This window comes from Hyperolius riggenbachi, chromosome 1 (assembly GCF_040937935.1).
Source record: "Hyperolius riggenbachi isolate aHypRig1 chromosome 1, aHypRig1.pri, whole genome shotgun sequence".
Lineage (NCBI taxonomy): Eukaryota > Metazoa > Chordata > Amphibia > Anura > Hyperoliidae > Hyperolius > Hyperolius riggenbachi.
In genome coordinates, this window is record NC_090646.1 from 333,661,323 (window position 1) to 333,686,312 (window position 24,990).

Here is a 24,990-nt window from a genome sequence, read left to right on the forward strand (position 1 = left end):
TCTGCAGACCCTGCAGAAGGCAAGCCCCCTGCTCTGGACTATGCTGTGTATATTTACCAACTTGCCCGACCTCTAATTGCACTTTTATTTCCACAGCCAACTAGTTTAATGGTTCACATTGCCCTATACAAAAACCTGAAAGCACTGCACTGGTCCTAAATCTACCCCCTTTTCCCCTGGCCAGTCCGTGCCTGCTTCCAAGGCAGCAGCTGTCTCTTTAACGGCTGTGCACAGTGCTCCAGCCCTAGGAAGATGGCGGAGTCCGGTGGAGGGGAGTTCAGCTCTCTCGGGCAGAGCAGGTGGGTGCTGCACATATAACCTCACACATTGGGGAGGGGATTGATACGCCAGCTGTGTCTGCAGCTGTCAGCTCGTGCACAATACAGTGACTGCTTTCCTGCAGGATAGTATGCACTAACCGGGAGAGGCCGCCGCACAATATCTCCCGTATTGGCTGGGGCCATCACTATAAGAAACTCCGGGGATTGTGAGATGCTGCAGGCCTCATAACACAGCTCCTTCTGCACAGCAGACGTTTGCCTCCGTAATAAGAATACCTATATATAAATATAACTGCAGTATTGCTGTGTCTTGTAGTACGACTAAATGGTAATCGTCAAGAAACTGTGTTTTTTTTTTTTTTTTTTAAAGTAGTTAGATGCTTATTGTGTGGAATTAATTCATATACTAATTATATGAATTGAATTGCAATAAGCTTTATTATATAGAACAGCAGCCATAAACCTCCAGGTAGCTTGTAGGTCCGTTTGGGGCAGGCCAAGGGTGAAGAGGGAGCTTTCCTCCTCCTCCTCCCCCGGCCACTTTAGGGCAGGTGCAGTGCCTGGTGCTTTCAGGTTTTTGTATATGGCAATGTGAACCATTAGGGCCCATTCACACTGGGACGATTAATTGCCGGCGATTGCTAGCACTTTTTAAGGTACTAGTGCAATAAATAAAATATATGGCAGTGATCTAACTGCCGTGATCGCCGGCGATTCACGATTATTGGCAAACATGAACATGTGCTTGCAGCGCTTTCTTGCGATTTTTGAGTCATTGTGATTACAATGTTAAGGAAACGCTAATCGCAAAAAAGTACACTGAAAAATGTGTTTATCGCATTAACCACTTCCGGATTCTCGGAGCGTATATACACGCCCCTGAATCCAGAAGTGTATACCATGGAAACGGCCGCTCGTATGAGCGGCCGTTCCATGTCAGTTCCCGGAGGGTGTCTCCGTGAACACCCTGCGAGCCGATCGGCGGCTCGCAGGGTAAATGTAAACACACGGGGAAGATCTTCCCCGGTGTTTACATGTATACGGCGCTGCTGCGCAGCAGCGCCGTAGAGGAGATCGGCGATCCCCGGCCTCTGATTGGCCGGGGATCACCGGCATCTGATAGGCTAAAGCCTATCCCATCAGGCGCAGGACGGATTTCCGTCCTGCGCCGCTCACAGGGGGAAGGGAGAGGGAGGGAAGGGGAAGGAGGCCAGGAAGCGCTGCGGAGGGGGGCTTTGAAGAGCCCCCCCCCCGCAAGCGCAAGCAGCCGGCGGCGATCAGACCCCCCCAGCAGGACATCCCCCTAGTGGGGAAAAAAGGGGGGAAGTCTGATCGCCCTGGCTGCTAGCTGATCTGTGCTGTGGGCTGGAGAGCCCACGCTGCACAGATCAGCATAAAAGTTCATGGTGTGGAAGTGGTTAAAATCGTGGCTGCAAAATGCAAGCGCTGATCGCTAGCGTTGTGCAAGTTTTGCCATCCTACGTGTGAATGGGTCATTATGCTGGGAATACACTGAGTTTTTTTGGCAAATTTACTTTCTGATTGTTTTTCCTATCGAATTTCTGATTAATTTCCATTCACTTCAGTTAGAAAATTGATCAGAAAAAAACTATCAAAATCAGTTCGGACCTGTCGGAAATTATCTTTTTCAGCACTTTGCTGATTGCAGGCGATCAGCAAAGCGCTGCTACAATGTATCCATAGATACATTCACACTGCGGCATTTGTAATTTCGATCAATTGCAAACGCTCTGCGTACTCGGTCTTTGGGGGCGATTGTGCTGTGATTCTTGTTCTCGTTAAATTGCAAGATTTTGCCTGTCGCATCATGGACCCGAACACGATCGCAGGAAACTGGCAAGTGCCCAATGAACCAGCCCTAAGCGAAATAAAAGTGCAATTAGAGGGCTGGCAAGTTGGTAAATGTACACAACATGGTCCAGAGCAGGGACTTGCCTCCTGCAGGGTTCATAGAGGAAAAACTCTGTCTGCCCTCCCACCATTGTAAAGACTGCATGTGCACAGCTAGATGCGGTATTACACAGGTTGAAACGTTTTATACAGTCCGTAGACTCCAGCAGGGCTGCTTTCAGACTTATGTGAGAGACTGACAGGGAGAGGGGTGATACAGCAAAGTCCCTGGTATCCGGCATCGGCGGGGATCGCCTGATGTGTGCTTGCCGGTTGCTTGAGCAACTGGCTGAAATAGCATAAACCTTGCTTCTGAAATACTTACGGATAGAGTTGGGCCGAACCTCCGATTTTAGGTTCGCGAACCGGGTTCGCGAACTTTCGCGGAACGTTCGGTTCGCGTTAAAGTTCGCGAACCGCAATAGACTTCAATGGGGATGCGAACTTTGAAAAAAAAAAATAATTATGCTGGCCACAAAAGTGATGGAAAAGATGTTTCAAGGGGTCTAACACCTGGAGGGGGGCATGGCGGAGTGGGATACACGCCAAAAGTCCCCGGGAAAAATCTGGATTTGACGCAAAGCAGCGTTTTAAGGGCAGAAATCACATTGAATGCTAAATGACAGGCCTAAAGTGCTTTAAAACATCTTGCATGTGTATACATCAATCAGGTAGTGTAATTAAGGTACTGCTTCACACTGACACACCAAACTCACCGTGTAACGCACCGCAAACAGCTGTTTGTACTAGTGACGGCCGTGCTGGACTGGTGCGCACCATGGCGAGAGTGCAGGTTTTGGTGGCTTTACAGCCCATATGGTCGGCCTGGCTGATGTAGCTGAATGACAGAACAGTGACTGTCCAGCTGATCAAATTTGGTCTGACCACAATGAAGCAACGACCTTATTATCTTTTGTGTGCCCCCCGAGACACTCGTCTAGGCGCCGGTCATTGCTTCATTGTGATACGCAAGCCCCTTCACCACGGCAAGGTAATGATCACGAAGGGGAATGGGCGCATGTACATGCCTTTTCTTTTGTTGTTGCAGCTGCCCTCAGTGCAGCCAGAAAAATTAGGCAGTCATGTACACGCACCATAAAAATTATTACAGCGGCCGCTGCTAGCAGCGGCCTAAAAAATTCAGCAATCCGCCTGGAGTCCCGGACCCTGTTGGTGGTGGCGGAGAAGGTAGTGAAGCGGCCTGCAGGCAGACATGCTGTGTGGAGGGACTGGGAGCGACTTAGTCTTTTTGGGGCAGGCCAGGCAGCCAGTCACACGGCGTGCAGGCAGAGATGCTGTGTGTGCGGGGACTGACTTAGTCTTGGGGCGGGCAGCAGCCCTCCGGGATCCATGCCTCATTCATTTTGATAAAGGTGAGGTACTTAACACTTTTGTGACTTAGGCGACTTCTCTTCTCTGTGACAATGCCTCCAGCTGCGCTGAAGGTCCTTTCTGAGAGGACGCTTGCGGCAGGGCAGGAGAGAAGTTGGATGGCAAATTGGGACAGCTCTGGCCACAGGTCAAGCCTGCGCACCCAGTAGTTCAAGGGTTCCTCATCGCTGTTCACAGCAGTGTCTACATCCACACTTAAGGCCAGGTAGTCGGCTACCTGCCGGTCGAGGCGTTGGTGGAGGGTGGATCCGGAAGGGCTACGGCGAGGCGTTGGACTAAAGAACGTCCGCATGTCCGACATCACCATGAGATCGCTGGAGCGTCCTGTCTTTGACTGCGTGGACACGGGAGGAGGATTAGTGGCAGTGGTACCTTGCTGGCGTTGTGCTGTCACATCACCCTTAAAGGCATTGTAAAGCATAGTTGACAGCTGGTTCTGCATGTGCTGCATCCTTTCCACCTTCCGGTGAGTTGGTAACAGGTCCGCCACTTTGTGCCTGTACCGAGGGTCTAGTAGTGTGGCCACCCAGTACAGCTCATTCCCCTTGAGGTTTTTTATACGGGGGTCCCTTAACAGGCAGGACAGCATAAAAGACGACATCTGCACAAAGTCGGATCCAGTACCCTCCATCTCCTCTTGCTCTTCCTCAGTGACGTCAGGTAAGTCAACCTCCTCCCCCCAGCCGCGAACAATACCACGGGAAGGTTGAGCAGCACAAGCCCCCTGCGACGCCTGCTGCGGTTGTTCTCCTGCCGCTGTCCCCTCCTCCTCCTCCTCCCCCAAAGAAACACCTTGCTCATCATCCTCTGAGTCTGACTCGTCTTCTGCACACGACCTCTCTTCTTCCTCCTCCTCCCCCCTCTGTGCTGCCGCAGGTGTTGAGGAAACAGCTGGGTCTGATGAAAATTGGTCCCATGCCTGTTCCTGCCGTAACGGTTCCTGGTCACGCTCATTCGCAGCTTCATCCGCCACTCTACGCACAGCACGCTCCAAGAAGTACGCGTAGGGAATTAAGTCGCTGATGGTGCCCTCACTGCGGCTCACCAGGTTGGTCACCTCCTCAAACGGCCGCATGAGCCTGCATGCATTTTTCATCAGTGTCCAGTTGTCGGGCCAGAACATCCCCATCTTCCCAGACTGTTTCGTTCTACTCCAGTTGTAGAGGTACTGGGTGACGGCTTTCTTCTGTTCTAGCAGGCGGGAGAACATGAGCAGGGTTTGAGTTCCAGCGAGTGGGGCTATCGCAAATGAGGCGTCTCACCGGCATGTTGTTTTTACGCTGAATTTCTGCAAATCGTGCCATGGCTGTGTAAGAGCGCCTCAAATGCCCACAGAACTTCCTGGCCTGCTTCAGGACATCCGCTAAGCCAGGGTACTTTGCCACAAATCTTTGAACCACTAGATTCATGACATGTGCCATGCAGGGTATGTGTGTCAGCTTCCCCATATGCAAAGCGGCAAGCAGATTGCTGCCGTTGTCGCACACCACGTTGCCTATCTCCAGGTGGTGCGGGGTCAGCCACTCATCCACCTGTTTCTTAAGAGCAGCCAGGAGAGCTGCTCCAGTGTGACTCTCCGCTTTGAGACAAGCCATGTCTAAGATGGCGTGACACCGTCGTACCTGGCATGCAGCATAGGCCCTGCGGAGCTGGGGCTGTGTAGCTGGAGAGGAGAACTGCCACTCAGCCAAGGAGGAGGAGGAGGACAGCGAAGAGCATGTAGCAGGAGGAGAGGAGGTGGCAGGAGGCCTGCCTGCAAGCCGTGGAGGTGTCACAATTTGGTCCGCCGCTTTCTGCTTGCCATCGTTCACCACCAGGTTCACCCAATGGGCTGTGTAGGTAATGTAGCGGCCCTGCCCGTGCTTGGCAGACCAGCCATCCGTGGTCAGGTGTACCCTTGACCCAACGCTCTTCGCAAGAGATGACACCACTTGCCTCTCAACTTCACGGTGCAGTTGGGGTATGGCCTTTCTCGAAAAATAAGTGCGGCCTGGCATCTTCCACTGCGGTGTTCCGATGGCCACAAATTTACGGAAGGCCTCAGAGTCCACCAGCCGGTATGGTAACAGCTGGCGAGCTAACAGTTCCGCCACGCCAGCTGTCAGACGCCGGGCAAGGGGGTGACTGGCCAAAAGTGGCTTCTTCCGCTCAAACATTTCCTTCACGGACACCTGACTGCTGCTGTGGGCAGAGGAGCAGGAACCGCTCAAGGGCAGAGGCGGAGTGGAGGAGGGTGCCTGTGAAGGTGCAAGGGAGAAAGCGGCAGAAGCAGATGATGCACCTGAAGGAGGAAGAGGAGAAGGAGGGTGACTTTTCTTTTGTGTGCTGCTGCTGCTTTTGCTCAGGTGGCCATCCCATTGCTGTTTGTGCCTTTTCTCCAGGTGCCTTCGTAAGGCACTTGTCCCTACGTGAGTGTTGGCCTTTCCACGGCTCAATTTTTGTTGGCAGAGCGAACAGATGGCTTTGGTCCGATCTGAGGCACACACGTTAAAAAATTTCCACACCGCTGAGCCACCCTGGGATGTGGGCACTATGGGTACCTCAGCAGCTGATGCTGAAGGGCAAGTTGGCTGGCTGTACATAGGTGGCGATACATGGTGCCGGACTCTGCCACCAGCTGTTTCTGACGAAGAGCTGCCCCAGCTTCTTTCAGCAACTTCTCTCCTCCTACTACTCTCTGACTCCCCCTCTGAACTGTCCCCCTCTTCATCTCCTCTATTGGGAACATACAGAGGATCCCTATTACCGTCATCATCGTAGTCATCCTGCCCAGCTTCGCTTGCCTCAGACAAATCCAAACTTGCACCATCAGTAGGTCCTTCATCCTCCTGACACGTTACATCCATAGTGTTGCCGCGTAACTCAGACATATTAGCTGGTGAAAATTCATCTGGCTGTAACAACAATGGCTGTGCATCAGTGATTTCAACACTAAATAATTCTTGCGAAGTGTCAAATGCAGCGGAAGTGGTGCTAGTAGTAGCGCTGGTGGCTGAGCAAGATGAGGTGTTCTGTGTCGCTAAATACTCAACCACGTCCTGACAATCTTGGGAGGTGATGGGACGTGCCTTCTTCCGAGCACTGTACTGTGGGCCAGGTCCACACGAAATTACATTTACACGACCTTGCGCAGACCTGCCGGGTGGCCTGCCTCTGCCACTACCTCTTCCTCTTCCTCTACCTGTTTTGTCCATATTGGGTATGCACGGAGTGGTATATCACACTGCGTGCACTCACGTAGGTAGGTGGGTTCACTTAACTGCACAGGTATGCGCACTGATGCGGTGGGTTCACTGAACAGTACAGGTATACAGTGGCAGGTTCACTGAACACAACAGGTATGCAGTGGCGGGTTCACTGAACAGGTATACAGTGGCGGGTCCACTGAACAGAACAGGTATACAGTGGCGGGTTCACAGAACAGGTATGCAGTGGCAGGATCACTGAACACAATAGGTATGCAGTGGCGTGTTCACTAAACAGGTATACAGTGGCGGGTCCACTGAACAGAACAGGTATACAGTGGCGGGTCCACTGAACAGAACAGGTATACAGTGGCGGGTCCACTGAACAGAACAGGTATACAGTGGCGGGTCCACTGAACAGAACAGGTATACAGTGGCGGGTCCACTGAACAGAACAGGTATACAGTGGCGGGTTCACAGAACAGGTATGCAGTGGCAGGATCACTGAACACAATAGGTATGCAGTGGCGTGTTCACTAAACAGGTATACAGTGGCGGGTCCACTGAACAGAACAGGTATACAGTGGCGGGTTCACAGAACAGGTATGCAGTGGCAGGATCACTGAACACAATAGGTATGCAGTGGCGTGTTCACTAAACAGGTATACAGTGGCGGGTCCACTGAACAGAACAGGTATACAGTGGCGGGTCCACTGAACAGGTATACAGTGGCGGGTCCACTGAACAGAACAGGTATACAGTGGCGGGTCCACTGAACAGAACAGGTATACAGTGGCGGGTTCACAGAACAGGTATGCAGTGGCAGGATCACTGAACACAATAGGTATGCAGTGGCGTGTTTACTAAACAGGTATACAGTGGCGGGTCCACTGAACAGAACAGGTATACAGTGGCGGGTTCACAGAACAGGTATACAGTGGCGGGTCCACTGAACAGAACAGGTATACAGTGGCGGGTCCACTGAACAGAACAGGTATACAGTGGCGGGTCCACTGAACAGAACAGGTATACAGTGGCGGGTCCACTGAACAGAACAGGTATACAGTGGCGGGTTCACAGAACAGGTATGCAGTGGCAGGATCACTGAACACAATAGGTATGCAGTGGCGTGTTCACTAAACAGGTATACAGTGGCGGGTCCACTGAACAGAACAGGTATACAGTGGCGGGTCCACTGAACAGGTATACAGTGGCGGGTCCACTGAACAGAACAGGTATACAGTGGCGGGTCCACTGAACAGAACAGGTATACAGTGGCGGGTTCACAGAACAGGTATGCAGTGGCAGGATCACTGAACACAATAGGTATGCAGTGGCGTGTTCACTAAACAGGTATACAGTGGCGGGTCCACTGAACAGAACAGGTATACAGTGGCGGGTCCACTGAACAGAACAGGTATACAGTGGCGGGTCCACTGAACAGAACAGGTATACAGTGGCGGGTCCACTGAACAGAACAGGTATACAGTGGCGGGTCCACTGAACAGAACAGGTATACAGTGGCGGGTCCACTGAACAGAACAGGTATACAGTGGCGGGTTCACAGAACAGGTATGCAGTGGCAGGATCACTGAACACAATAGGTATGCAGTGGCGTGTTCACTAAACAGGTATACAGTGGCGGGTCCACTGAACAGAACAGGTATACAGTGGCGGGTCCACTGAACAGAACAGGTATACAGTGGCGGGTCCACTGAACAGAACAGGTATACAGTGGCGGGTTCACAGAACAGGTATGCAGTGGCAGGATCACTGAACACAATAGGTATGCAGTGGCGTGTTCACTAAACAGGTATACAGTGGCGGGTCCACTGAACAGAACAGGTATACAGTGGCGGGTTCACTGAACAGGTATACAGTGGCGGGTCCACTGAACAGAACAGGTATACAGTGGCGGGTTCACAGAACAGGTATGCAGTGGCAGGTTCACTGAACACAACAGGTATGCAGTGGCGGGTTCACTGAACAGGTATACAGTGGCGGGTCCACTGAACAGAACAGGTATACAGTGGCGGGTCCACTGAACAGAACAGGTATACAGTGGCGGGTCCACTGAACAGAACAGGTATACAGTGGCGGGTTCACAGAACAGGTATACAGTGGCGGGTCCACTGAACAGAACAGGTATACAGTGGCGGGTTCACAGAACAGGTATGCAGTGGCGGGTTCACAGAACAGGTATGCAGTGGCAGGATCACTGAACAGGTATGCAGTGGCAGGATCACTGAACAGGTATGGAGTGGCAGGATCACAGTACAGGTATGCAGTGGGCTGAGGGCTCACTGAACAGAACAGGTATGCTGTGGCAGGATCACTGAACAGGTATGGAGTGGCAGGATCACAGTACAGGTATGCAGTGGGCTGAGGGCTCACTGAACAGAACAGGTATGCAGTGGCAGGATCACTGAACAGGTATGCAGTGGCAGGATCACTGAACAGGTATGCAGTGGCAGGATCACAGTACAGGTATGCAGTGGGCTGAGGGCTCACTGAACAGAACAGGTATGCAGCCAGGAAGAAGTTAAGCCTAACTAATCTTTCCCTATATGAGAGACTGCAGCAGCTCGCCCTACTCTCACTAATGCAGGCACACGAGTGGCCGTAATGGCCGCCGCTGCCTGCCTTATATAAGGGGGGGTGGGGCTCCAGGGGCTAGTGTAGCCTAATTGGCTACACTGGGCCTGCTGACTGTGATGTAGAGGGTCAAAGTTGACCCTCAGTGCATTATGGGGCGAACCGAACTTCTTCCGCAAAAGGTTCGCGTGCGGTACCCGCACGCGAACCACCTACGTTCGCGCGAACCACGGTCGCCGGCGAACCGTTCGGCCCAACTCTACTTACGGAGGCTACAGCGATGTCTGGCAGTCTCCCTCTATCTCCCCACAGGCTCTGAGCAGGTTTCTGGCTTGCCAGTGCACAGAATGATGGAAAATAAGCTGACCCACGTCAGGAGCCCGCGGGGAGATAGCGGGAGACTGCCAGACATAGCTGGAGCCTCCGTAAGTATTTCTAAGCTTGCCAGCACCCACAGAAAGCCCCCCCAAAAGAGGTCTTCATTATCCCTCAGGCATGCCGGTTAGTTGAGACTTCCAGTTGTCTGAATTCCGGATAACGGGGACTTTGCTGTATAATTATTATTAGTTATAATACAGGCAAGTAGCCCCTTTGTGATGTGGGACTGCAATACAGGTAAGCTCTCTGCTCCATCTCAAGCTATTCTCAGTCTTTCTCCACTCCTCCTCTCTCCCTCATTTACCTTTGTTTCCCTCTTCCCCTAGTGCTGGGTGTTTGTGTCTTCTTGTCATACAGGAAAGCTAAATAAAAGTGCAATCCTGGTGAGGCAAATATCTTCTCCCCTCTCTCTGGATAATGTAATGGTTAGGCTACTTGCACACCAAGACGTTGCGTTAGGTGCTACGTTAAGGTCGCATAACGTGCACCTAACGCAAGGCCTGGTGCTCTTCGATGTGGACGTCAGAGTGAGCCGCGTTGTGCAGCTCACTCTGGTGTCCGTGATGCGTACTCTTGGACGCATGCGGCATCACGTGGTCCCGCCGGCCAATCGCCGCACAGAGCGGCCGCACCAGGAAGTAAACACTGCACGTCACAATGTGCAGTGAATATTAATTAGCCATGTGCCTGGCTGCTCTCTGCTCCTCCCCAACATGACTAAGAATGTGCAAACAGTCTAACGCGGCTTAAGCCGCTGTAACGCTATAGTATGCTGCACTTTCGGAAGAACGTGCAGCGTTACATGTAACGCAACGTGGGCAGTGTGAACAGCCCACTTGTGTTACATTGCTGTGCGTTGGGGGAGCGTTACAGGCTGCACTAAGGTGAGCCTGTAATGTCTTGGTTTGTAAGCAGCCTTAAAGTGTACAAGAGCTGAATATTTAAAAAGATTTTATACATACCTGAGGCTTCCTCCAGCCCCATCTGCTCCGATCGCTCCCACGCCGCTGTCCTCGGCTCGCCGCAGCTTCGGGTCCCATCACTGACATCAGTCAGAGCCAGTCTTATGTAAGAAGTGCGCTTTTTGTGTATCTCTCAGCAGCTGCTGGAGAGATACGTAGAGGACGCACTTCTCCTGCGTAGCTAGCCGCAACTGATGCAAGTGACAGGATCTAGTTCCCGAAAGCTGCGTCTAGAAAAGGACATAGGAGTGGATGGGGCTGGAGGAAGCCCCAGGTATCTATAAAATATTTTTAAATCTTCAACTCTGGGTCCCTTTAAGAGCTCTGCCTCTGACACAGGAGACCTGGGTGCAAACATTGGCTCTTGTTCTGTAAGCCAGCACCTATTCAGTAAGGAGTCCTTGGGCCAGACTCCCTAACACTGCTATTGCCTATAGAGCGCATCCTAGTGGCTGCAGATCTGGCGCTCTGAGCCAGCCAGGAGAAAAGCGCAATATAAATGTTATTTGTCTTGTCTCTTCACTGTCTTTTCACTTTTCTCCCCTCTGTCACTCTCTACTTTGCCCCCCCCCCCCCCCAATCTTACCCTCACAATTTAATCACCCCAATCTTATTAGTAACCCTAACTATACAATACATGCATTTATGGACATACATGCATCAATTTTTATCGACCAATTCTTTCACTATGATCGGATCTGCTGAATATCAACCAGCCACATTGATCAGAATTTTGATCTGTGGCGAACATGTATAAAAATTACTATCAAACAGTACATTTCGGTCGATTGGACACAGCAATGGAATGGAGGTAGATTGACGGCCCATAGCATTGCACTGTACCGAACAGCTGCAGTTTAATAGATTTTATGGTGAACTCTATTAAAAATCTGTGTGCAGTGCATGGGGGGAATTCATCTGTCTCTGATCAGATTAAGATCAGAGAGGGATTGATCTGTTTGTGACATGGAAAAAGCTACGTGTGTATGGCCACCTTAATACTTTCACTTAATTTTATCCTTATTCCCATAATCCTAATTCCTATCCTAACCCTAAATTGTCCAAGTGCTACTTTTCCCTAACCTCCTCCAGGTTGGATACTTTATTATTATTTAGTATTTATATATAGCGCCGACATATTACGCAGCACTGTACAGTGTATATATATATATATATATATTATGTAGTGTAAGTATTGTAGTCTAGGGCCAATTTTTTTTAGGAGGAGCCAATTAACTTATCCGTATGTTTTTTTGGAATGTGGGAGGAAACCGGAGTGCCCGGAGGAAACCCACGCAGACACGGAGAGAACATACAAACTCTTTGCAGATAGTGCCCTGGCTGGGATTCGAACCAGGGACCCAGTGCTGCAAGGCGAGAGAGCTAACCACTACGCCACCGTGCTACTTTGACCTAGCTATAACTTCATCGCACTAAAATGCCAAACCCTGATCCTCTGATTTCTCAGAATTCCTAAAACACTTATTTCCCATAACAGATACCCCTACCCTAACTTTAAGGACATAAGTGTGTGTGGGGGGGGGGGAATGAGCCTTGGGGAATTAAGGTGGCCATACATCTCTCGACTTGGCAGCCGATCGACCAAGTGGTTTGATAATTATTATCAAATCAGATGAAAATCTGTGCTTCCACCAGGGCCGGTTCTCTCATAAGGCAAAGTGAAACATTTTCATCAGGCGCAGAGATTACAAGGGCAGCATGTTTGTATTGTGTGTTTACACTTACAGCATGCAGTCAAACTAGGAGAAGTAGCAAGTGGAGAGTGAGTGTGGTGAAGAGGTCATCACTGGGGAAAAGCAGCTTGTTGTGCTGTGTGAGGAGTCTGACAGTGAGTGAGGAGGGGGGAGGCAGTAGAGCAGGAGTGTATTATTTGACTTGCAGAGCAGAAGGGAGGAGGTGGCTCTGCTGTCCTGACGGAGGAGGAATGGAGGACGGCTCACTGGCTGAGGGTGAGGGTATGTTGCAGATTCACAGCCAGCATGCTATTGTGAAGAGCTGCAGCATGTCATGTGAGAACATTGAATGAAGCAGAGTAAATTGTTGAGTGCTGTGCAATCATTCAAAAAAATGCGGGTGGGGGGGAAGGTGTGCATGCTCACAAGTTTGCCTCAGGCAGCAAAAAGTCTAGAACTGCCACAAGTATGCCTGATTGACGATTTGACTGATTTTGGGCAGGAATTGGCCGAATGTATCAATTTGAGATGCTGGGAAAACTCGGGCCGATGTAGTGCGTGGCGGTAACAAATGAATAATTACGAATGATGGACACGACGGAAACCCCCGTTTGTTGTTCCACCAAATGTATTATGTGCCCCCCCGTCCTTGCTGCATTTCCGCATCGGTGCCCCATCTCTCTACTGGTGTGCGTTATCATTTGGGCTGGGGCTGCAATGAAAATGGGCCTCTAGTTTGTGTTTTCCACCCAGGCCAAAAGGTTCCAGTCTTCCCCTGGTTTGGGGCACTTGATAGGGCTCGTTTCCACTAGTGCAGCGTGCGTCTCGCAGACGCACGCCGGCACTGAGCGGGTGGGCGGGATCGCAGGCGAATCACATGAGCCGTGAGGGAAGCCTCAGGTGAGTAAATCTTTTTTTTAAACGACTTAAAGTTCACTTTAAGGAAGAGCTATCTGCTCAGTTGTTATACAAGAACAACAACCTGCATTACAGATATAGAACACTGCTAATCATAACCTGTCAATAAACCTTTAGGGCCCATTTCCACGGGCAGTTAAACTGTGTGCTCAGCAGGCAGTTATCAGGTGGCAGTGAGCAGTTACCAGGCAGTAGAAAGCAGTTGTGAGAGTTTGAGAGGCTTTTCCCTGTCTATCAACTGCCCATGGAAATGAGCCCTTAAAGACAAACAAACAAACAAACACAGAACATTTATATCGCGCTTTTCTCCTGGCGGACTCAAAGCGCCAGAGCTGCAGCCACTAGGACGCGCTCTATAGGCAGTAGCAATGTTAGGGAGACTTGCCTAAGGTCTCCTACTGAATAGCTGCTGGCTTACTGAACAGGCAGAGCCGAGATTCGAACCCTGGTCTCCCATGTCAGAGGCAGAGCCCTTAACCATTACACTATCCAGCCACCACAGAGAGAACCTAAACTGAAAATAAAAAGTCAAAAGAAACATACACAGGTCATACTTGCCTCACATGTAGTCTGCTCATCAATCTCTTTCTCCTCTCCTGGGTCCTTTTTGTCCACTGTGATCGATGGAATTCTCCATCCTCCATTTTGAAAATGGCCATTACCCCCTAACCGCTTCCTGGTCAGCACACTTAAACTGTTATATCGCCCACTTGAGCCATAGGGAAACGGACATTACCTTGCACATTCAGTTGTAACTGACAGCAGCTGATCTATAACTGACAGCAACTGGTATATTTCAGTTCTGACAAAATCTTGTCAGAACTGAAAGGGATCACTGTAAGAAGAAAATGGTGAGCTTTTGAGAGGAACTGATAGTGAGGTAAGTATGTACAATTAATTTGCAGCTACATCATGTGTTTATTTTAAATAATTTTACTCAGTTCAGGTTCCCTTTAAAGGAAACCTGAAGTGGGGAAAATTTATTTAAAGGACCACTATCGCGAAAAAAGTAGGCAGTTAAAATCTGACAGAACCGACAGGTTTTGGGCCAGTCCTCCTCTTCATGGGGGATTCTCAGGGTTTTCTTTGTTTTCAACAGCATTTCCTGAACAGCAGTTGCAAAGTCTAAGGGCTCCTTTCCACTATCGCGAATCTGCATGCGTCCAACGCATGCAGATCCGCACATGTAATACAAGTGGATGGGCCTGTTTCCACTGTAGCGTTGTTGAGGTGCGTTTTTTCAGCGTGAAAAAAACGCACAAAAGAGCCAAAAGAATCCGTGCGAATCGCCGCTAATGTATTTAATAGTAAAAACGCATGCGTTTGTTACATGCGTTTTTACCCGCGATTTCGCGTGCGATTTCGCACCTTTTTCAATTTTATTTAGCCCTGGCAGTGTCATGGTTAATTTCGCATGGCACCCTGCCATGCGAAATCGCAGGCGAAATCGCGGGTAAAAACGCATGTGGAAACGCATCCGCATGCGTTTTTACAAGCGTCGGAATGCGGCCGAAATCGCGTCGCAACAGTGGAAACAAGCCCTAACTGACATAACAGTGTGCAAGTGATTAGGGAGGCCGGCTGGTATCTTACTATTTTGGCAGTTAAACTGCTGTTCAGGAAATGCTGTTGAAAACAAAGAAAACCCTGAGAATGCCCCATGAAGAAATGGACTGGCCCAAAACCTGTCGGTTCTGTCAGATTTGAATTGCCTACTTTTTTCGCGATAGTGGTCCTTTAACTACCTAACGACTGCGTCACGCCAATGGGCGTGAACGCGGTGGCAGCCACAGAACCGACTAACGCCAATTGGTGTTAGGTCCTGGAGCCAGCCACTGAAGGAGATCGCGCGCAGGGTGTGCGCGCGCATCTCCTTCTCGGGGGCGGAGCTCTGCCCCGTCTTCAGTATCCGAGCGTCTATCGCAGCACGGGAGACAGACGGCGTAATCGCCGTCTATTTACACAGTACAGCGCTGCGATCAGCAGCAGCGCTGTACTGGGGACAGCCGTGTGACACTCCCCCCTGGGGAACAAGAGAGCGACCAGCTCTCATAGGCAGAAGCCTATGACAGCCGATCGCCGTGATTGGCTGGCGAGGGGTGGGTGGGAGGGAGAGCGAAACAAACTTTATAAAAAATATTGTTTATAAAAATAAATACAAAAATATTGGGGGGCGATCAGACCCCACCAACAAAGAACTCTATTGGTGGGGAGAAAAGGGGGGGGGGGGGGGGATTACTCGTGTGCTGTGTTGTGCGGCCCTGAAGCTTGGCCTTAAAGCTGCAGTGGCCATTTTATTAACCTGCCTGGCGTTCTATTAAGATCGCCAGGCAGGCTGCGGGAGGGTTTTTTTTTAATAAAAAAAAAACTATTTCATGCAGCCAACTGAAAGTTGGCTGCATGAAAGCCCACTAGAGGGCGCTCCGGAGGCGATCTTCCGATCGCCTCCGGCGCCCAGAATAAACAAGGAAGGCCGCAATGAGCGGCCTTCCTTGTTTTGCTTACATCGTCGCCATAGCGACGAGCGGAGTGACGTCATCGACGTCAGCCGACGTCGTGACGTCAGCCGCCTCCGATCCAGCCCTTAGCGCTGGCCGGAACTTTTTGTTCCGGCTACGCTGGGCTCAGGCGGCTAGGGGGGCCCTCTTTCGCCGCTGCTCGCGGCGGATCGCCGCAGAGCGGCGGCGATCAGGCAGCACACGCGGCTGGCAAAGTGCCGGCTGCGTGTGCTGCTTTTTATTTGAGCCAAATCGGCCCAGCAGGGCCTGAGCGGCAGGCTCCGGCGGTACTGGACGAGCTGAGCTCGTCCAGACCGCCCAGCAGGTTAAAAAAAAGGCCTGCTCTTTAGGGGGGTTTAGCACTGTGGTCTTCAAGTGGTTAAAATAAATGTATGATGTAGCTGCAAATTAATATTACATACTTGCCTCACTGTCAGTTCCTCTCAGAAGCTCACCATTTTCTTTTTACAGTGATCCCTTCCAGTTCTGACAATATTTTGGGCCTATTTCCACTACACACAGATTGGATGCAGAAAAACTGACTCCAATGAATGCCTATAGGAAAATCTGCATCAGAAAAATCGCGTTTAGTGGAAATAGGCCCATAGGCTTTCATTGGAGTCCGTTTTTTTTGCATCCAATCTGTGTGTAGTGGAAATAGGCCCTTTGTCATATAACTGACAGAAACTGGTATATGTCAGTTCTATCAGCAGCTGTCAGTTGCAAATGAATGCGCAAGGTAGTGTCCATGCTTCCCTATGACTCAAGTGGACGATGTTACAGTTTAACAGTGTGCTGACCAGGAAGCTGTTATGGGGTAATGGCCATTTTCAAAATGGAGGACATAGAATTAAATTGATCACAGTGGAGAAACAGAACCCAGGAGAGGAAGAGATTGAGGAGTAGACTATACAGGAGGTATGTTCATTTTCAGTTCAGGCTCCCATTGATGTACCGTATATCCAGAGAATGCTGCAAACTGATATCAAAACTATATTTGCATGAAGGAGATGGCACACAAAGTACTGTATGTCGATGGAATGCATAACTAGGTATGGATGGAGCCCTTCATCAGGTGCACCTCCCCTTTAGTCACCAGGCTTAAATACATCAATCAGTGTATGTCATTACATCTCCACCCCATTAACCCTGTGAGAAAACAAATTCAAAAAGGGGAACTATAATTGAATGTAAAATGTATGTGTAGGTGGTTAAATTGCACCTGTTAGGGTGCTAAACCCTTCAGGTACTCTTTTGGGGTAGACATTCAATTGTAGTTCCCCTTTTTGTGTTCTAAAAGGGTTAATGGGGTGGAGATATGATGTTATACACTGATTGCTGTTTTTAAAGAGAGTCTGAAGCCTTAAAAAATATCTCTTTTTACTTGCCAGTCCTCTTCAGCAATAGAGATGGTCCGAACGGTTCGCAATCGCGTAGAACCGCAAACTTTTTCGGAAGTTCGGTCCACCCCTATACTACATCATTGGGGTCAACTTTGACCCTCTACATCACAGTCAGCAGGCACATTGTAGCCAATCCGGCTACACTCCCTCCTGGAGCCCCCCCCCCCATATAAAAGGCAGGCAGCGTCAGGCATTGGACTCACTTGTGTGCCTGCAGTAATTAGAGAAGGGAGAGCTGCTGCAGAGAGAGAGCTATAGGGAAAGCTTAGTTAGGCTCTTGTAGGCTTGTTAGCTTGCTCCTTGCTGATTCTTATTGCTAAAAAAAGCACCGCTCAACAGCTCTTTTGAGAGCTAATCTTGTTCTTGTGATCTGTGTGACGCCGTCGATATGACATATCGAATGCGTCATGGAGTCACAAACGCAAGTTTCTTTGCAAACCAACCAAAATGACATTTGTTGGTTTAAAATCGCCTTTTTTTTTCTCTCCTTCCTGGCTCGACTAGCAAGCCCTGGTAGTTTTGTGTGAAATTTGTCACCTAGCTTTTCTGGGAAGTTATATAGCCCCATCCATCACAGATAAGCCTGGCATAAATCGTAAAGCCCAAGTTTCTGGGAGAATGGTGTCTCTAGCTTTCACACCTCCACACAGAACTAGCAAATGCCCAGATCTTATCAGTTTCTCTCTGGAAGCAGCTGACCTACTGTGACCTCAGGAATCCCAATATCCATATTTTCTTCACATTTTCTTCATAATTCATGGCATAGCAAATCTCTATGCCAATCAAATCTGCGCAGGTTGTGGGATTCCGCAGGATGCTGGTTCTGAGAGGTTTACGGACCAATCGGACTTCCAGATCTAGCGTAAGACTGTTTTAAAATAACCCTCTAATACCCCAGGGGTCTGATCCCCCTAGTTTGGTATCAACATTCTTGATAAATTCTGACAAACCTAAAAATGTTACTAGATTTAACATAACCTGTATGGTTTGCAGATTAGCACACCTATTATGATTCAGGTATATTCCTGTGTCCATGAGAGGGGCGGGCATATCTCCCGTTCCAAAGAGGTGTGTGATCCACGCCCCCTATAACTACAGAGAGCCCAGAAAGCTCTGGGTCCAAGTCCATCATCTGAAATCTTTGTCTATATTCTATAACATCTGACAAGCCAGCTGGACACTGGAAAAATCTCCATCTTGGATTATTCCTATCACGGCCTCTGGCCACATGGCAATCGCCATCTCGGACTTTTCAACAAAGATTTGTGATTGCCACATGGACTACCAATAACGGTATTTGAACTGTATATTCAGACATTCTGTTTCTTTTCATCTCTACTCTCTTTCTATCAAACCAAACTGTTCTAAAGTAAGCTCTGTGTGTATGTAGTTTTAGAATAAAACTAACGATTTTTATCGTTCAGTCTTGTGTCTGTTCTGGTCATCTGATTGCTGCTATAACGAATCTGCCCTCTGAAGAGTCAGTCATAGTACCGCATTGTTTTATTATTTGCTTATAAATTGTTGATTTGCTAGCTAGTTTGTAAATAACCGTTTCTTCCTTCTAGGATTAGCTAGTATCCAATTTCCTGTGCAAAATCAATAACTTTAGTTTTCTCGATTGTATCCAATCGAGATTGCATCATATATGGACCCAGTAACCTTTCTTTAACGTCGCATTGCTCACAGTCTTTAAGCCTTCGGAAGTGACTATTCCCCGAACGGTGACTGGAGCATGTCGAACGTGATTGGGCTGGCTACCGTATTATGATAGCGGGAGTCTCTTTCCTCCCTGAACTGGAAGAGTGGTGGTAGTGTATTTACCCGATTTCCAGCGCGAAATCGATATTTTTAGTTTACCGATTGTATATACAATCAGGATTTTACATATATGGGCACCTCCAACCAATCTTAACCGTTTACTACGCACACAGTGAATTTGCCTCCAGCAGTCTCTAGTGCATGAGACCTGCATGGCAACAGTGGCCTAGTAATATGGGATTGGTAAGGGGCTTTCCCATTACATATCGTCGGCAGCTGCGCAATCAATCCTTATTGTCAGTCTGTTCACCGTGCTTCCTGCATATGCTAATGGGAGCAGATTGGACGGGATTGGCACGCTCTGTCGCATTAACCTTTCCTTCCTCTGACGATCCAGCAAGCGGTCTTCGTTGTCAGTCTGCACCCGTACTTCTTGCGTACGCTAACGGGAGCAGATCTCAACGGGATCGCGGGGCTGGATTGTCACAATCTGTTTTTTGTTTTTTTTTTTGTGTGGCCCACTTGCATTATATACAGCCCTGTCAGTCAGTCGCAGCTGGCCTTTGGCCCCTTGGTGGTAATTCCTACTGTGCCACTGCCAGGCCCAGCACATTCAGTAACTACCTGTGTGTGTGACAGGCAGCTGCACATTTGTAATCCCAATCACTGCACCTGTTCAATACAATACAATAACATTTGTAAAGCGCTTTTCTCCCATAGGACTCAAAGCGCATAGTTGTGTCTCAGATTAATACAGGGTTGCAGGCTGGGTTGTGTTACAGAGGAGATAGTCAGATGTTCATGAATGCCAGACTGAAGAGGTAAGTTTTCAGTTTAGACTTAAATGCTTCCAGGGATGGAGCTGTCCTGATTGGGTGTGGCAGGGAGTTCCAAAGTGTAGGGGCAGCATGACAAAAGGCTCTGTCTCCAAAGGTTTTGAGGTGGACTCTGGGGGTGACCAAGGTGTTACGTCCTTTTGATCTAAGATTGTGGGGGGTGTGATGCAGTTGCAACAAGTCCTTCAGGTATCCAGGGCCCAGATTGTGCAAGGATTTGAATGTCAGTAAGCCAATCTTAAACAGAATTCTCCATTTTATCGGTAGCCAGTGGAGTGAGCACAGGGTTGGTGTTATGTGGCAATGGCGGGGTTGGCTCGTTAACAGCCTTGCAGCGGCATTCTGTACTAATTGCAGGCGGCGTAAGTCTTTCTTATGCAGGCCTGTGTAGAGGACGTTGCAGTAGTCTAACCTTGATGTGACGAAGGCATGAACTAGGGTTGGAAGATCCTCTGAAGGAATTAGGTGTTTAATCCTTGCAATATTCCTTAGGTGAAAGAAGGAATGTTTCACAACAGCTGAGATTTGATTCCTGAAGCTTAATTTCCCATCAATCAGTACTCCCAGGCTGCGCACACAGTCTGAGTTGTTCAGGTCTGAGCTTCCTATCCTTAGCGGTGCTGGTTGAGACTGGGGCTGCTTTGCTGTTGAGCCCTGGCCCTCGATAACAAGAACCTCAATTTTGTCAGCATTAAGTTTTAGCCAATTATTATTCATCCACTCCTGAAGCTCAGCTAAGTATGCATTTATTTGTGGAGTAGGGTCTGTGACGTCAGGTTTGAATGACAAATATAGCTGGGTGTCATCAGCATAGCAATGATATGTCAGGCCATGTTTTTGTATGATTTCTCCAAGTGGCAGCATGTATATGGTGAAAAGTAAAGGGGATAATATTGCGCCCTTAGGTACACCGTATTTTAGTGGTACAGGGTTGGAGAGGAAGGGGCCCTAAGGCTACCCTTTGTGTTCTGCCAGCCAGGAAGGAGTTGAACCACCGGAGAACAATGCCATCTATGCCACAGTACTCTTGTAGCCTGTTGAGCAAGATTTCATGATCGACTGTGTCAAAAGCCGCTGAGAGGTCGAGCAAAATCAGGATGGAACATTGACCCTTGTCCCTTGCAATGAGCAGATCATTGCAAATCTGGGTGAGGGCTGTTTCACAGCTGTGATATTTCCTGAAGCCAGATTGAAGATGGTCAAGGATGTTGTTTCTGGAGAGCCTGGCTTCAAGTTGGAAGTAGACAGCCTTTTCAATAACTTTTCCCAGAAAGGGGAGGTTTGAGACAGGTCTGTAGCTGTTTAGAGCATCTGGGTCTAAGGATGGTTTCTTGAGTAGTGGCCTTCATTGTTCAGTGCACCTACCTACGTGAGCGCACACATTGTTAATACCACCAGTCATTGCACCTGTTAACAGTACCTGTGTGTGTGTGTGACAGCTGCACATTTTTAATAACAATAACTGCAGTGCATACCTGTAACCTGTTCAGTGCACCTACGTAAGCGCAAGCAGTGTAATATACCACCAGTCACTGCACCTGTTCACGGTATCTGTGTGTGACAGCTTCACATTTGTAATTCCAATCACTGCAGTGCATACCTGTAACCTGTTCAGTGCACCTACGTAAGCGCAAGCAGTGTAATATACCACCAGTCACTGCACCTGTTCACGGTACCTGTGTGTGACAGCTGCACATTTGTAATACCAACTACTGCAGTGCATAACTGTAGCCTGTTCAGTGCATCTATGTGAGCACAAGTAGTGTAATATACCACCAGTCACTGCACCTGTTCACGGTACCTGTGTGTGACAGCTGCACATTTGTAATACCAATCCCTGCATACCTGTTCACTGCACCTGTGGGACCGCACGCTGTTTAGTATACCAGTCCGTGGATACCTGTTAACTGCACCTGTGTGACAGCTTCACATTGTATTGTAATACCGGTCACTGCATACCTTTCACTGCACCTGTGTGACTGCACATTGTATTAGTCAAGTCAGGGCATACCTTTCACTTCATCCCCCCCTGATATGGAAAAACAGGCAGAGGCAGACCCAGAGGCAGGCCACTCGGCAGGTCTGTTTGAGGTCGTGCTGACGGGATTTCGTGCGGCCCTAGACCAAAGTACAGTGCTCAGAAGAAGGCATGTCCCATCAACTCCCAAGCTTGTCAGGACGTGGTTGACTATTTAACACAGAACACCTCCTCTTCCGCAGCCACCAGCGCTACTCCAAGTACCACATCCGCTACATTTGACACTTTGCAGGAGTTATTTGGTGGGGAAATCACTGATTCACAGCCATTGTTACAACAAGATGAAGGCGCTAAGCAAGTTACACCGCCTCATATGTCTGAGTTAGGCGACACTATGGACGTAACGTGTGAGGAGGAGGAGGATGAAGTACCTGCTGTTGGTGCAGTTTTGGAGGTGTTTGATACAACGAAGCTAGGGAGGATGATTATGATGATACGGATGCCACGTGGGTCCCCAATAGAGGAGATGAACAGGGGGACAGTTCAGAGGGGGAGTCAGAGAGGAGTAGGAGGAGACGAGTTGCTGAAAGAAGCAGGGGGAGCTCGTCGTCAGAAACAGCTGGTGGCAGTGTCCAGTGCCATGTATCGCCACCTATGGACAGCCAGCCAGCCAGCTTCGTCAGCTGCAGACGCCACCATAGTGCCCACACCCCAGGGTGGCTCAGCGCTGTGGAAATGTTTTAGTGTGTATGCCTAAGATCAGAGCAATGCCATCTGTACTCTCTGCCACCAAAAATTGAGCCGTGGAAAGGCCAACACCTACGTAGGGACAACTGCCTTACAAAGGCACATGCAGAAAAGGCACAAACTGCAATGGGAAGACCACCTGAGCAAAAGCAGCACACAAAAGCAAAGCCACCCTCCTCCTCTTCCTCCTTCAGGTGCATCATTTTCAGCCGCTTTCTCCCTTGCACCTTCACAATCACAGCCAACCTCCTCCACTCCGCCCCTCACCTTGAGCGGCTCCTGCTCCTCTGCCCACAGCAGCAGCCAGGTGTCCGTGATGGAAATCTTTGAGCGGAAGAAGCCAATGTCTGCCAGTCACCCCTTTGCCCTTCATCTGACAGCTGGCTTGGTGGAACTGTTATCCCGCCAGCTGTTACCATACCAGCTGGTGGACTCTGAGGCCTTCCGAAAATTTGTGGCCATTGGGACACCGCAGTGGAAGATACCAGGCTGCAATTATTTTTCAAAAAAGGTGATACCCAAACTGTACCAGGAAGTAGAAAGGCTAGTGCTGTCATCTCTGGCACACAGCGTTGGGTCAAGGGTCCATCTGACCACGGATGCCTCGTCTGCCAAGCACGGTCAGGGCAGGTACATTACTTACACAGCCCATTGGGTCAACCTGGTGACCGATTGAAGCAGTCAACCTGGTGACTGATTGCAAGCAGGCAGTACGTGGCTGTGCAGTGGACCAACTTGTGACACCTCCACGGCTTGCAGGCAGGCCTGCAGCCACCTCCTCTCCTTCTCCTCCTACTCCTCCTGCTACATCCTCTTCGCTGTCATCGTCCTCCTCGATTAAGTGGCAGCGCAACTCTACTGGTGCTGCGATCTCCTCTCCAGCTACACAGCCCCAGCTCCCCGGGGCCTATGCTGCATGCCAGGTACGACGGTGTCACGCCATCTTGGACATGTCTTGCCTCAAAGCGGAGAGTCACACTGGAGCAGCTCTCCTGGATGCTCTTAACAAACAGGTGGATCAGTGGCTGACCCCGCACCAACTGGAGACCGGCAGCGTGGTGTGTGACAACGGCAGCAATCTCATTTCGGCTTTGAATTTGGGAAAGTTGACACATGTACCCTGCGTGGCACATGTGCTCAATTTCATAATCCAGAGATTTGTGTGTAAGTACCCAGGCTTACCTGCTACAACAGGAGAAAGCCGTCAAACAGTATCTCTACAACTACAGTCAAAGGACACAGTCTGGGGAGATGGGGATGTTCTGGCCAAAGTACTGGACACTGATGCGAAATGCCTGCAGGCTCATGCGGCCGTTTGAGGAGGTGACAAACATGGTGAGTCGCAGTGAAGGCGCCATCAGCGACTTGTTCCCGTGTGTCGTGTGTAGAGTGGTGGATCAAGCTCTGGATGACTGTGAACAGGAGGAAGCGTTGTGGGATCAATTCTCATCAGAACCAGATGTTTCCTCAACACCTGCGGCAGCACAGAGGGGGGAGGAGGAAGAGTCGTGTGGGGAAGAGGAGTCAGATGATGTCAGATGATGAGGAAGGTGTTTTTTTTTTTTTTTTTTTTTTTTTGAGGAGGCAGCAGAACAACAACCGCAGCAGGCATGGCAGGAGGCTTGTGCTGCTCAACGCCTACCGTGGTGTTGTTCGTGGCTGGGGGGAGGAGGAGAACTTTCCTGACATCACTGAGGTAGAGCAAGAGGTGTTGGATAGTACGTCTGGATCCAACTTTGTGCAGATGGCGTCTTTAATGCTGTCCAGCCTGTTGAGGGACCCCTGTATAAAAAAACTCAAGGGGAATGAGCTGTACTGGGTGTCCATGCTACTAGACCCTCGGTATAGGCACAAAGTGGCGGACATGTTGCCAACTCACCTGAAGGCAGAAAGGATGTTGCTCATGCAGAACAAGCTGGCAACTATGCTTTACAGTGCGTTTAAGGGTGATGTCACAGCACAATGGAATAAAGGTACCACTGCCAGTAAACCTTCTCCCATGTCCATGCAGGCAAGGACAGGATGCTCTAGCGATATCATGGTGATGTCGGACATGCGGACATTCTTTAGTCCAACGCCTCCCCTTTGCGCTTCCGGATCCACTCTCCACCAACGCCTCGACCGGCAGGTAGCCGGCTACCTGGCCTTAAGTGTGGATGTAGACACTGTGAGCAGCGATGAACCCCTGGACTACTGGTTGCGCAGGCTTGACCTGTGGCCAGAGCTGTCCCAACTTGCCATCCAACTTCTGTCTTGCCCTGCCTCAAGCGTCCTGTCAGAAAGGACCTTCAGCGCAGCTGGAGGCATTGTCACTGAGAAGAGAAGTCGCCTAGATCACAAAAGTGTTCAGTACCTCACCTTTATCTAAATGAATGAGGCATGGATTCCAGGAGGGTTACTGCCCGCCCGAAGACTAAGTCAGTCCCCACACACAGCATCTCTGCCTGCACG

The 24,990-nt window shown here is 49.6% G+C and overlaps 1 protein-coding gene across 3 annotated transcripts in view; it reads left to right on the forward strand.

Moving 5' to 3' along the window:
* The first annotated feature begins 224 nt into the window (after window positions 1-224).
* Window positions 225-24,990, forward strand: part of KLHL26 (kelch like family member 26) — a 55,517-nt gene continuing 30,751 nt past the window's right edge. Inside the window, exon 1 of one of the 3 annotated variants that reach the window (XM_068271201.1) lies at window positions 225-299. In XM_068271201.1, the coding sequence (XP_068127302.1) occupies window positions 253-299 (47 nt within the window). In that variant the 5' untranslated portion in view covers window positions 225-252. The remainder of the gene's footprint in view (window positions 300-24,990) is intronic. The other 2 variants (XM_068271202.1, XM_068271203.1) reach the window with 2 other exon arrangements.